The sequence below is a fragment of the Cupressus sempervirens genome, chromosome 6, assembly GCF_028749045.1.
Source record: "Cupressus sempervirens isolate cs-2001-9-10 chromosome 6, ASM2874904v1, whole genome shotgun sequence".
In the NCBI taxonomy this organism is placed as follows: domain Eukaryota; kingdom Viridiplantae; phylum Streptophyta; class Pinopsida; order Cupressales; family Cupressaceae; genus Cupressus; species Cupressus sempervirens.
In genome coordinates, this window is record NC_143123.1 from 155858916 (window position 1) to 155873258 (window position 14343).

Below are 14343 nucleotides of genomic sequence, written 5' to 3' on the forward strand. Positions count from 1 at the left end.
TGTGTTATAATATTTAGCAATGAACAGAATATAGCTCCAACCATGACCGAACCAAGTGATTGCAAGAAAACCACTTAATATTGAACATGATCACTTCTGGCTAGTGTAAGACAATCTAATCTATTTAACTTCTTCATTTAAACAAGTTCGATGATCTAGCCTCACTTCATCATGTATGATCCATTGCAAAAACATCATGAAATACAACATAGTAAATTTTACTTCATACAGCAAGCCTGATTGGCTCTGCCTACTTTGTGTTACTTCTTATCTTGACATTTGAAGTTTGTTTGCTGCTAATAATTTTGTAGAGGTTCAAACTTTCAAGATGAATATTGTAATATGGGAAAATCCTTAAAATAATATCTGTGATCGAGATCCTCATTTACTTTCACTCTCCCTCCTCACTCATATTCTATTAGAGTAGCTTTAAATGTTTAAAAACTCAATTATTAAAATTTGTCCTGCATTTATTGGGTTTCCAATATTTATCCTTTTTTTCAATAATATACTGACAAATTGAAAAGATCTTGTCTTTTGGATTGCCAAGATATTTCAAAGAATGATAATTACTTCTATACAATGTACAACTCATTCTTCTTCCAAAATTCACCTCCAATTATGGGTGTCCAGGAAATTGGAAATTTTTAGAATCTTTTGTCCTCGTCAATCAATGGAAATAATGCCACTAAATAGTTCTGTCTTCTTTATAGCATCTAGGGGAAAGTGCTTCTTCAGCAACTCTTCTAAATCTTCTTTTTTTTAAAACGTGTTCGGATTTCCACACCACAAGAAAGTTATATTTGCTGCATAACATCTTAGTGAATGACCAAATAACTTTAAATGAGAAAAAGGAATTTGCTGAGGGGAATGACATTAAATAACTTATAAATTAAAAGGTATTCCACTTAGTAAATTCCTTTTTGAATAAATAATTATAAGTTGAATTATTTAAAGTTATTTAAATAAATTAAATGTCCATTCTTATGTCAAGTAAGCAAAATATCTCAAAAGATTTGAACGAGTTCCAAATTCTTACATAATCATCTATTGAGATAAACTAGAATGTTGTCCATTAGCAGTGATTGAATTTTTCATCCTTTGGGAAGACCACTTGAAGCTTTGGTTGCATTCTAGGGAAAAGAAATGGTGCTGACATTTCTTAAATGAGATTTGGATCTGATACCAAATTTAAACAAACCTTAATTATCATATTATATTAAAGGTGGAGTTGCATTCATTAGAAAAGTGACATGTTATGTTTTGTTTCTGGCTGACAACTTCAGGATTCTCTAAAACAATTTGTTGCTCCCAAACCAACCCAATTTTTAGACTAAATCTCTATAAGATTCTTCTTCCCTATGATGTGGTTCCAAAAGTTACCGATTAAAGTGGTTACCTCAATGCACAAGTCTGAACTTTGGGCAATTATTGTAAAAAGGTGATATGAATGGTGTCTCCTTGCTAATTAAAACCAGCTTTGGCATTCTCTGGATCCACCCCTTATATCAGGGGTTCCTTCTAGAACCATCTCTTTAGAATTGTCTTTTCCTTCTGGACAAGTAATTTGATGCGTCCATCCCTGTTATGGTTTCTAGATCAGTTAAACCAACGTTTCCGTATGAATCTCCTGCCGCAACAGTGAAGAACTTGGACAAAATGGGGATATTTGGATTGAAAGGGCCTCTGGTCTAAGAGATTTCTTGAGAGAACCATGGAGAGGTATATTACTGGAAAAGGTAATTGGATTATGCTTATTGAGCAAAACTTTTCCAAAAGATGGTCTGCATATAAAGTCTGATGCCTTCCTAACACCATCGAATTCCTGACAATGTCCAGGGCCATGGCAGTGATGCCTTTCATGATATTTACAGGTGCTGGCACAAAATTTGGAAAACTATCCATTAGGAGCCACCTGTCACATGCAGAACCCATTTTCCCTTAAAACAAAAATGTACAATATGTTGATGTCATTGTATTGCCAATTTTTGGTTGTGTGAATATTATATTCCATGTGACAGTTTGACGATTGTTGACAATGCAGGATGATGATAACAGTTTGTTTGTAGCAAAAAAAGGCTCTTGGACACCTATTATGATACATTAACCACTCACATTAATGATGGAATTGGCAGAATTCGCAGCAACAGTAGTTGGTGATGACAAGTGAAGCATAAAAACTCAATCAGATTTCAATCAAATGCAAAATTTGCTTTTGTACTTGCATCAAGTATCCATGACCAATATTGCACTAATGGTACAATCAGCAAAAATTTATAACAATCCCTGCAGTAATGAGGGACACATACTAAAGGGTATCATTCAACCTAAATTGCAATCAACACTACTAAGGAATTTATTTTATTAGTTGTTCACAAGAATAACGTTTTTAACTTCCATTCTCAAGTTCTCACTTCCAAGATATTATACCTTTTTTACCTGTCTGTAAAACATAAAAATTAACTAATTCTGCCTTGTTCAATCCACTGTAATCCAAAATTTATCGGCTTCCATTTTGCCTTATATCTCCATCAGATTCTGATGCTGCTTAACTGATTCTCCAATTCCATGTTTTCAAAAAGTACAAGAGGCAATAATTTTCAACCACTTATCATAACATTCAACATGAAAGTAGTGTGCTCGTGGCAACTCTCTCAAGATGAGATGCTCATCATCCTTATATTTCCTCAAGCAAATACAACACGTCTGCATTTTGACGATAGAAACACATGAGCAGCTAGGTCTACAATTATTACTACAAAAAAATTAAAGTTATATTTTCAATTACATAAAACAGCACATACCTCATCTTTGGTTGAAACAGAGCTCCCTTTATCAGTACCAGCTGCTATAATGCCATCCTCGCCTGAGCTCTCTGCGTGATTTTTGCAGCCATCTTTGCTTCCATTTCCTCCAGTTGACTTTTTTGCTTTGAACTCGTATTCTGGCAAAGCACCAACTATTTCACATGAAGACCCTCTTGTTTGGGTCTGATCCTCTGAATCTCCAAGGAGAAATATGATGTGAGGTAAGCAAAACCATGCTGATATGGATAAAATCCACTTAATAACTATGCCAATGGAGCCCAATGCGACAAATGCAATAAACAGCCTGCACAAAATCCACAAAATCTGCTTCAGCGGCTTTTTAATTACTCCATTAGCAGTTAAAATTAACATAGGCTTGGTTGTTGTCAACAGAGGTAAATTTTCAGACAGAATACTCAAGGTACATAAGTAGAATTTTGAAGAGCTATTCTTGCCTGTAATGAGTTGGAGCATCACGTGAGGACAAATGATCATGGATCAACAATACACCATAACAATTCCAACCAACAAAGAAGCAGTCCGATGGAATTTCGAACAGTTCTACAAATTCACAAAGCCTGCAACATCACAAGGAATATTAAAGATATATGATCTAATTTCTACCTTCACAAACTGAAAGATGCTTTATATTTTCAGAGTCATCTGATCTCCAAGAAAAGTTGACACCGTCTTTGAAATGGTCAAGTCAATCCACAAAACAATCATCTGAATTTGATCATTAACATTAGACAAAAATTGGCCTAGACATCAAGGATCGTGATCACAAAATAAGATATATAAATCATAACATTATAGCTAAGTAGTCATGTGATGTAAACAGAACAACCTTGAAAATTAATGTCTTATCCACACAAGCCATGTAAGGACCATCACTGCCAGAGCCTCGCTGAGAAGGTGAACTAGTTATCCATGATAGCACGCTTGCAAATTACTCATGCAGTTTGAGAAATAGCAAATAGAAGTTGTGTTGTACCCATCTCAAATCAATTTGGCCATGTTTCTAAGCATGGGCTACATTTTAAATGGAGTTAGCTCTGCACTATCTTCAAGTTGAAAGAAAGAAGCAAACAAACAGATGACCAAACTGATGAATAAATAAATCGTTATATTACAGGTAATACAGCGGAAGTTGATTATCTATGATTACATTTTAAATGGAGAAAGACACAAACAAATAGATCGCCAAACTGATGAATAAATAAATCATTACATTACAGATAAATCATAATACAGCTGAAGTTGATTATCAATGCATACAAGTGAAGAGCTAAATTTGCCATTTCTAGTCAACACAAACATCACTGCCAGAGCCTGGCTGAGTAAGTGATCAGCTTAAACAAAGTGTGACAATTTTGGAAATGCATAACATCATTAATTCAGACATTTCACGAATCTGAAAAGAGGAGAAGCTTAAACTTTTGAACACAGCAGCCATCAAACCCGACAATCCTCAAGGCCGGTTACATAATTCAAAACACTTTCAAACTTTTAAATTTTCACAGTAAATTCCAAAACATCCCAAAATCAAGAGTAGTCTGCTAATAGACACGGAATGGTGACTAATTGTTAGGAAACAAAGAGAACCTTCTAATACGAGTCCAATTGAAATCATGTACAAATTATAACAATTGTGTGCACAAGCATAGGATAACTCAACCCAACAACTACTAGCAAGCCGAAAAAACAAGATAAATAAAGCTTCCAAACGCTGCAGGAATGCAGCTCAAATGTTAATTTCAATGCAGCAAGAGAAAAAGTATTCTAAATTGCAAAATACCCTCCAATAATTGAATAAGAGAGATCAAGACAAAATAATGCTCACCTTCGGCTGTAGCGCAAACATAAAATAGGGAGTGTCGCTAGACATCCTGAAGCATAACCTACAAGCCAAACTGTTAATACGGCTTGTGGATTAAAATAATCATTAAAAAATTACTAATTAAAAAATGATAATAACTATGAATTGAATAAAATAGAAGTTCAATGATAATATGTTTATATTTTTAGAAGAAAAAATTATAATAATATTTTTAAAACTTTATAAAACGAATGTTATCTAAAAACTTTGTATATTAAAGTTAGGATTTTTTTGAATGTTTTTTCCTTCACAAAATATGTGAAACCTGGTCATCATATAATCTCATTAATTCCCTGCACCACCCAATTTGGTATATTAAAGGAAGATCCAACTAATAATAATTCTGGAAAAAAACTGCGACAAACCAGAGCGTAAGAATGCAATTTATAGCCAGGAAAAACATTTTCCCTCGACCAAAATAAAAAGTAGGCAACATTCTGAAGGAAAATGCATCGGCAAGAGTTCCCAATTCGCAAGTGAAAAAAATTTATAGAAGGATTCAGAATGAAAAGAAATTAAATGAACAATAAATCTAGTAAATTATAGAATGAAAAGAATGAAAAGATTAATCTAGGGCAAAATAAGACCAAAGATGGAGCGAAACTGGTTAATCTAGGGCAAAATAAATCGATGACTTTACAGTGCTATAACAAGTTTGAAATTCTTTCCCATTATCAAGACCATGAAACATCGAATTTGAAGCAATTCTCTCACAGGAAGAAGGAAAGAATAACGACTGACATCTATAAAATAAATCAGTCATTTTGGCTAGAAACTGGTAAAACTGAAGTAAGCAAAATATAGGCTAAAACAAAGAGACAGACTCACAGAAATTTAAAGAAGCAAAGAAAGGCCCAGCAGCATTGCCAAGAAACAAAAAACTATAAAATCACGGATAAAGAGAATATCGAAAGCAATAGGAAAGCTAAATAATTAATCCAAAATGACAATAATTTCAAGCATAAAGATCATTTAAATCGAAGAGAATATTTAAAATCCTTATATGTCAGAAAGAAGTTAAGGATAGTAAGGAAAATGCCTTACTCATTAGTAATTAGTCCTCAAAAAATGAGTGGTTCAAATGCAAAAACCTTGTATTGTTTACAATCTGAAATAATCCGAACTCAACAAAGAACAGTATGGTAGAGTGGTTAAATGCAGGCTGCAAAGGCCACAAAAATATCCTATCCATTTCTGATTCTTTAGTGTTCTTACATTGTGATAATAAGCAAATCAAAGATAAATTTCTTATTAAGTCCGATATTTTTTCTCAAAGGTTTTAGTGTGACTTTATGTAATTGGTGTCCGAATTTTGATCAAACTTATATCAATAAAATTCACAAACCAACATGGTTAATAATAATAATATGCCAATACAATTAATACATATCTAAATATTTAAAAGATTTGGTAATCACAATGGGGAGTTTTTAGGCTTAGAACCTAGTTTTACAAGTTCCAATGATATTAAAATTCTAATAAATATGTTTACTGAAGTTCAAGACTTCAATCCAATTAAGATCAAAACTAATAAATGAATTTACCAACTTAAGCCTAGGTTGTATGATAAACTAATTTAAGAAATCATGTTGATTGATTTTGATTCAAGACATAATGACTATAATTGTTATACAATTATTAATCCAACCTCAAATGTTAGAAGTAATGGCCAATTAATGCCAGTGGTTCCCTGTATCAATCCTAGGGAAGACAGATCTCCATCTTTAGTTGTGAATTTAAAAAAAGGATTGGTGAGTTTGATTGTCTATCTAAACTTAGACATTGAAGAAGGAATATTAGTGGAAGAAGCAACGAATATAAGCTCAAATTTTAATCTAGATCAAAACATTTCATATCCTAGTAAACTAAAAGAGACTTTATCCAAAAAACATATTAATGAAATCTTCAAGGATATAAACACGTGTTTTAATAAAGGAAAAAAAAAGACTTATTTATGAATGATAAGTGTTACCTAGACAATTCAAGTCTTGAATATAAGATTAAGATTTTAGGAAAATGTGAAAAATGTAAAAATCACGATTTATTCAAGATAAAAGAGAAAATTTAAGAGTGCATAGCAAACTAATGGAAGATATAATGTTGATACATAACAATATTTATAATCAACTTAGTCTATGGAAAAAGCCTCACTATCCTCACTCAAATTGTTAGGAATAAACCATAGACAAAAATAACAATTACATGCAAATATAACCAATATCAGAAAATAATAGATCACACTGAAAAGAACACAAGACACCAAGATTTAATGTGGTTCACCCAAACCCTGGGCTACGTCCACCAAATAGCAAGTCCAATATTTTTACGATCTAGTTACAACCTGATTACAATCTGTAATCCCTTATAGCTCAATACCGCCGCAAGAACTAATTTTCGCATCACAACTATGAAACAATCCCTAACCCTAAGCTCTTTTATACAAGTATTTTTACCGCTTTAGCATTATAATTAATAATTACATGTCAGCCCAAAATCTCGATAAAATAGGACCCAATTTTCTTTTTCTGGGGCGATACCCCGAGCCCCAAAGAATTTATGAAGTATGTATAGTACTTTTCTGATTAGTCACCACAATCTAACACAAATACAAAGTATCAAACCTTGGATGATGAATTAAGGTTAAATTTAGTTAAATCATTAATAGGTAATAGGCCTTCTGAAAATCAAGAGTTAGAAGAAGGATGTTTTTCATTAGATTTAATTTCTAGAAAAGTCAATCCTCTTCAGCCGTCTTTTAATCAACAATTTAGTATAAACTCGACGAGTGCCCAATTTCAAGCTGTGATTAATTATGATACCAATAGTGAGTTGAAAAGGAACAATTCTATAATTCATCTCTCACAAGAAAATCCTTTAGAATATAAGAATGATTTACATAGGGATATTAGTTATATTGAACATGTCACAAGAAAATCCTTTAGAATATAAGAATGATTTACATAGGGATATTAGTTATATTGAACATGCAGTGGATCATAAAGGAAAGTACCTAGAGAGTGCCAAAATTTGAATTTCATCAAAGAAATATTTGTTTAATATGGGTAAGAAAAAATATAAAAATAGGAAACTACCTTTGTTTAAAAGTAAAAATTTTGTAGGAAAGGAAAAAGTAAAGAAATTGGAAAATTCCCATGATCAAATTATAAATAAAAATGTAAGGCTCTCAGAGACATCTAAGAGAAATAATATGTACCATGTTAAAGAAGTCTCTAAAGATTCTACAAATCAAAGTTGTCAAAAGACACATGATAGTGAATAGCAAACATATATTATAACTCCTTATCAAGGAAAGGACCAATAAAAAATGACACAAAAGTTATATAAGTTTTGACAAACACCAAATAGAGGTGGAATTTTTATAGAAGTAGATATTATACGTGAAACTCATCTAGATATAGAAAATTTTAAGGAGTTTAAATCTATTTATGAATCTATTCAAGGAAAGAATGTAATCAATCTAATTATTGACCAATTTCAAATAACAGACTTGAAGGAAACTTATTTTAGGTCTCCTTAGTAAATTTAGTCAAGAGAAATGAGAAAGTAACAAAGTATTCTTCTATTCTATCTTCTTATATGTTATCCTATCTAAGTTATACCTACTATGACCAAATAAATTATTTTAGATCATAATAATCTTATTAATTCAACAAATAAGTTAGACTTAGCTAACCATCTTCTAATTTCTTCCCCTCTTAAAGTAAGAATCTATTTTAATATTATCATTCATAATTTGTCAAATGATCTAACTAATTCCTTAGAAACCAATTTACAGGATTCTAGTGAGATCATACATTCTAGATCCTTTTCTTTAAAAAACAGAGGTGTGAATATTGGCCTATGAATGTTTTTTGTTTTATTTTTTTTGCCCAATTTGGTTGAAATATTGACCAAATTAGGGTTTCCCAATTTGGTCAAAATTTATACCAAATTGGGTTTAATAATAGCAAAGCAAGAAATAAAGAAATCATCATTTCATGGGCGATCATGTTTGTTTGATGAGCTCCAAAACCACCACGTCTCTTGTCCCAACTAGTGTACTCAATTGAAGCAACAGAAGGGTAATAGTAAGTTTTTTAAATTTTTATAATGAAAACTCAATGAATTCAACATCTTCTTTCATGCCTTGTCCAATCAAAAACCAATTTCTTAACACCTCTTACAAAATTTGTGGATCCACTATATTTTGGCAGATACACTATGGGGATCTGTATATATGCTTGACAACTTTCCTTCTTATTATTATATTTATTTTGCAAGAAGCACATCTACCATGTCTATTTCAATAGATATGTCAGAGCATATATCCTATTTTTTATTTATCAAATACTCCAGAGGATATGTACCATTTTAGATTTAGAAGATAGACCAGAGCATATTTACCCTTTCTAGTTCTGCAGAAATGCCTAACTAGTTTCTTGGTTTTTATCTTTAATTTTTTAGAGAAGTGCATCTAACATTTTTTATTTGATAGATACACAGTAGCATGATTCCCTTTCAATTTCAGCAGGTATACCAACATAAGGTTTGATTGATCTATTTTGGGGGATCCATTGACTAATCATGTAGATAGTAGATACACACTGTATTTGGATGGATATGCCCTAAAATTGGCAGATAAGCTTTTCCATACCTTTTCTAGAATGGTATTTTATGCTTATTTTCGTTGACTTGCTAACTCTACCTATTTTTGCAAGATTTATTACAAAAGAAGGCCATGTATGCTTCTTAAAGACCTTGTAAACATTAAATATGTTAAACAATCAGGTTTAATTTTATTGGGTAACATTGAGCATGCTTTAAGAGATTGGTCATGTGTTGCTACTTTGAAAGGTCAAAGGATAAAATCCAAACAATATTTAACATGTTGAAATAGTCAATTAAGATTGTCATAAGAAATAGTAGTTTTGAGGGTGTGTGGTCATGGAAATTATGAGTATAGAGATCTATATTGCAAAGTATTCTATGAAGGGTGGTGTAAATAAAATTAAGGATCAAGATATGTCATTTCAAACCACGAGAAATCGCATGATAAAATATAGATATCATTGTTGATGCAATGAATAAGGCACAGTTGGAAATTTAGTGCAGTGAGTGTTAACATATACAAGATAGTCATCTCAATGATATTACAAGTGAGCATAAAATGTGTTCATTTAAGGCTTCATTATATTTTCTCACTATCATAAGAACTGTTGCTTGTATTGGAGAAATATTGTTTTTATTCTTTTTCCTTATTATTATAAAAGATTTTTTTTGTTGATTATGAATATATGATAAAATGGCAAGAATCAATACCGAAGGGAGTAGATTTCTGATCAAGTCATTCCAAGCTAAAGGGGAACCATAAGACATAAGCAAAAATGTCATACTAACCATTATGTTAATCCCATAAGTTTTTGTGCACACTGATAGGCTATGAAAGGATGCCTTAGTTGATTGTACTATCTTCAAGATGTATTATTTTGTTTTCTTATTGGTGTTTCAAGTGTGTACTGCTTGGTTGGGTTTTCTATCTTTGATATTAAATGTGTGTGTAGATAGGAGCAATGTTTATGTTTTTGTGTTTGTGTGAGCTTGAGTTTTGCCAACAATACCAAATGTTTTTTATATTTTATATCAATTGACAGTATTAGATAACTATTGCTATGATTTTATTTCCTTTAGCAAGAATTCTTTCTAACTCTTGGTTAAAAGTCAAGTTGGTAAACTGGTGATTCAACTATTTGTTTTGTTGATCTTGTCTGGTATTTATTATTGTTCTTGTCTATTCCTTACAGCTCTTAGTGGCTGGAGCGAATCATAATTTTGATGAATTATCTTTGGTGTTTTCTAGGTTATTGCATACACACACACACACATACATATACATATATATACATACATATATATACACATATACATATATGTATACATATATATACATACATATATATACACACACACATATACATATACATATACATATATATACATACATACATATATATATATACACACACACATATACATATACATATACATATGTGTGTGTGAATATGTATGTATGTATGTATGTATGTAAACAATGCAATTTGATTTTGGCCAACCTAATTTTTGTTTAGTCATTGACCGTGCTTTATATATTAGTAGCATTTTTTTTAATATAACTAATTATTGTGAGTTTATTTTAGTGTTCAGGTACGAATTTTCAGCAACTACTATTGTTTTGGAAGGGCTCTTACTTAGTGATTCCTTTTTGTTCTTGAAGCTAATAAATAGTTGACTATCGAGAGGGATCAATCAATGAACTAATGTGTGACAAGGAATGATTGCATTGAGCATGGGTGCCATTTTAGGTAAGAAGCAACCATTTTCCATTGAGTTTCCTTTCATGCCTTTGTTGTTTATTGTATTTCAAGGTGCCTTAGGTGCCTTTGCTATTTATGTTTGAATTTCTCATATGGTTTATAGGTTGATCAAGTTACCATTGCATATGTTTGACAAGTTTTAGTTTCCATTGCAGATGTTTGATAGGTTTCGAGTTTCCATTGCAAATGATTGAAAGGTTTCGAGTTGCCATAGCTAAGTGGTAGAAATCTACAAATTTTCTTATCACATAATGTATTTGGCAAGGGTTTCATCAAATCAATAAGTAATTTTTTTCAAAGCATGTATTTGGTAAGGATTTCATCAAAATAATATTATGTCATTTATAATTGGTTGTCTTGTTAATAATTGCATAATAATTGCACAAAATCCAACTAAGTGTAATGCATGAAGCCTCTGTCATATCACTATCCACTCACTTCAAAGATATTCAAGTTATGCATTGTTGAATGTACACATTGTTGGATGTTTTTTCATTGGTAGTAATATAGTCATGATCAGTTAGATATTCTCTATATAGATAGAGAATACATTTTGGTAGTTATATAATGTTCTTTCATCGGTAGTAATATAAATGCATTCAATTATATATTTGTTTTTGGTGCATATCAGGACATGTGGCATCTATTGTCTAGGTGTTGTTAAAGACAAGTTTTTCTAGTTGCCTAGAATAGAGTGTTAGCTCTTCCTGACCTTGACAAGAATCATCCACCAGTGCTAGTTTCAAAATATGGATCAAATTCCATTGTGTCTATATATACTAACCATAGGGACCTAACAGAGATGCATCTTTCTTGAGTAGGGTTAACGTTGCACTTGCCTCAGACAACTAATTTATTCCAAGGTGCTAGACATAGATTTAATACTCAAGTCTAACAAGAGCTCATCATGAGGCATTAAATATTCATTTCTATCTTTATCCAATATCAAACTAATTAATTTCATGGTGTTAGGCTTAGATTAAACACTCAAGTTTGACAAGAGCTCATCAGGAGGCATTAAAATCTTCAATTTTATCTTTATCTGACATCTTTCTAAGTGCAACAAATTCATTTTCATCTTGATACTGGACCTTTTCAACCAACTTAACTTCCTCATGATCATCATGGTTTTCAATGTAGCAACTCATAATTCTCGAGTCCTTATGGTCATCTTATATGGGTTTGACCTTTTTGTTAAGGCAACTATATAAACTATCATCACAGTCCTAGAAGTTTATATTAAACTTTTCATTTTCTTAGATCATTGGTCACTTTCCTTACTTCACTATCACATGTTGTCAAGCATGTTAACTGTCCTTCAACTAACCTATTGATAAAATGTTGTCATTCTCATTAGTAATTACTTAAGCTTGTGAGTCCCTTTTCTGCATAAGTTGCCAATTTCAAATATCAGGGTCACTACCACTGGTTGCACACTCTTTGGCTTGTTAATCCCTTCTTTTCTATTTGATTCTAATCCTTTAGACTTGCAACCAAGCTCTTTTGTAGCAATAGAAACATTTATTTTCCTAAATATGCCTTTTGAAATTGCTTCTCTTCAATTGGTTCCTTCAATTTTTTTCATCCTTTAGACTAGCAAATAAGCTCTCTTGTAGCAACCAAAACATGTATTTTTCTTGAACATGTCTCTATTCATCTATCTTCCAAATGGTTTTCTTTTTTACTTTAGTTTCACATTCTATCATTTTACAAACTCACAATCACCTTCTATGTTTATGACCCATAGGTGTGCCATAGCCATCTAGTAATGAAATTGCTTATCTAACTATTTATAGAAATACGGTCCCTGTCAAATTTATAATGCTATTGGAAATGTCCCAAAATAGTTCCTCTATATCTAATTGCATGTGGTCATGCAACTCAATGAGTTTTACAATCCCACTCCACAACCATTTTTCTGAGCTTAAATGTCCAAGTATACAAAAACTCACAATCTATTGGCTGGGTATGCAAGTAGCTCACATATGAAACATTCAACAATAAACTCAAAAATAGTATGATTTTCCAGTAGAATGGTTCAAAGTGAATTATGAATGATGAATGAACATGAATATTTCCTAATCCTTTCGGTATCAATGGTTTCTCCATTGAGTCTGGCCTCAACCAAGAAGTCCTTAAGATTGAGAATTCATAATCTAGATCCCTTGACCAACTTTAGGAGCCCAGATGGATATAGTTGGTTGGGTGGGTACAACCAACAACATTATTATTTTTCTTGAAAGATGATAGGTATGGGTTCTCATCTTTTCTCTAATTGTATTCTCTATCATGATCATTATGAGGTTTCTTTGGTTCTCCAATAAACTTATTGGTGTTTACAATCTACTCTTGATCAAAATTTCTCTGAGAATCTACAATTTAATGCTTATATTATTGACAGTCTTGTTTAATGCATACACAAAAATGTTGTAGTTCCTTCTAGCATTATAAGAAGCAACTTGAACATGTTTGAATAACAATATTAGGAATTGAGTCTACATTGACAATGTTTTTTTTTATTGGTCATATGCATTTTTATTTTTCTTTTTGGTAATTTCAATTTGTTTTTGTTTGTACTTAAAGAAATGACTATGTTTTGTTTACAGTCTAGACAAGACAATGTTGCCTGATAAGCATTAGCAAAATTGTTGTAATCCGAGTAGTCTTTGAAAATATATGCTTAAAGAATTGGGGATTCTATTTTACGGGTAGAAATCCTACAACAATTTTTATCACTATTGTCAAGACTCAAACCTATAGAAGCCCCTTTCATAAGAGAGATTAGAGGGTCCATGGTTTCATCATCAACACCTAGACAACAAATGTCACATGTCCTTATATGCACCAAAAAATATATATATAACTGAATGCATTTATATTACTACTGTATATGCAAAATGTGGCCTCAAACTTCACACACACTTCAACATGGTCTTTACTTGTGGATTCATCCTGGAATGAACATGGAATAGTTCATCTAAGAAGTCCAACAGTGCAACCCGTTGCCTTCTAACTAGAAGGATTTTGCTTGTTTATGCTCTCAGAGTTGAGGTGCAAGCAACCAGACCTTTCTAGAATGAAGGATTTAAATGCAACTATATGATTATACAAATTAATCTATATGTTATGTAAGCATTAATCTAAGAAGTAATAAAAGAAATTAAGCTACATGTATGCATTGTTTAATCTAAATGATACTAAGATATTAAGCAAAAGCACATATAAAACTATGAAATTGGGTATTCAATCCGACAACAATTCAATAGCATAAAAATTCAACCTCCGT

General features: G+C 31.7%; 1 protein-coding gene across 1 annotated transcript in view; it reads right to left on the reverse strand.

The window, feature by feature from the left end:
* Window positions 1–2196: 2196 nt before the first annotated feature.
* LOC149551721 (uncharacterized) overlaps window positions 2197–14343 on the reverse strand; it is a 59170-nt gene continuing 47023 nt past the window's right edge. The window contains exons 4-8 of the mRNA XM_089790126.1: window positions 5515–5567; window positions 4651–4708; window positions 3263–3385; window positions 2805–3111; window positions 2197–2706 (exon numbers count right to left, since the gene is read on the reverse strand). Of these exons, the coding sequence (XP_089646252.1) occupies window positions 2575–2706; window positions 2805–3111; window positions 3263–3385; window positions 4651–4708; window positions 5515–5567 (673 nt within the window). The 3' untranslated portion in view covers window positions 2197–2574. The remainder of the gene's footprint in view (window positions 2707–2804; window positions 3112–3262; window positions 3386–4650; window positions 4709–5514; window positions 5568–14343) is intronic.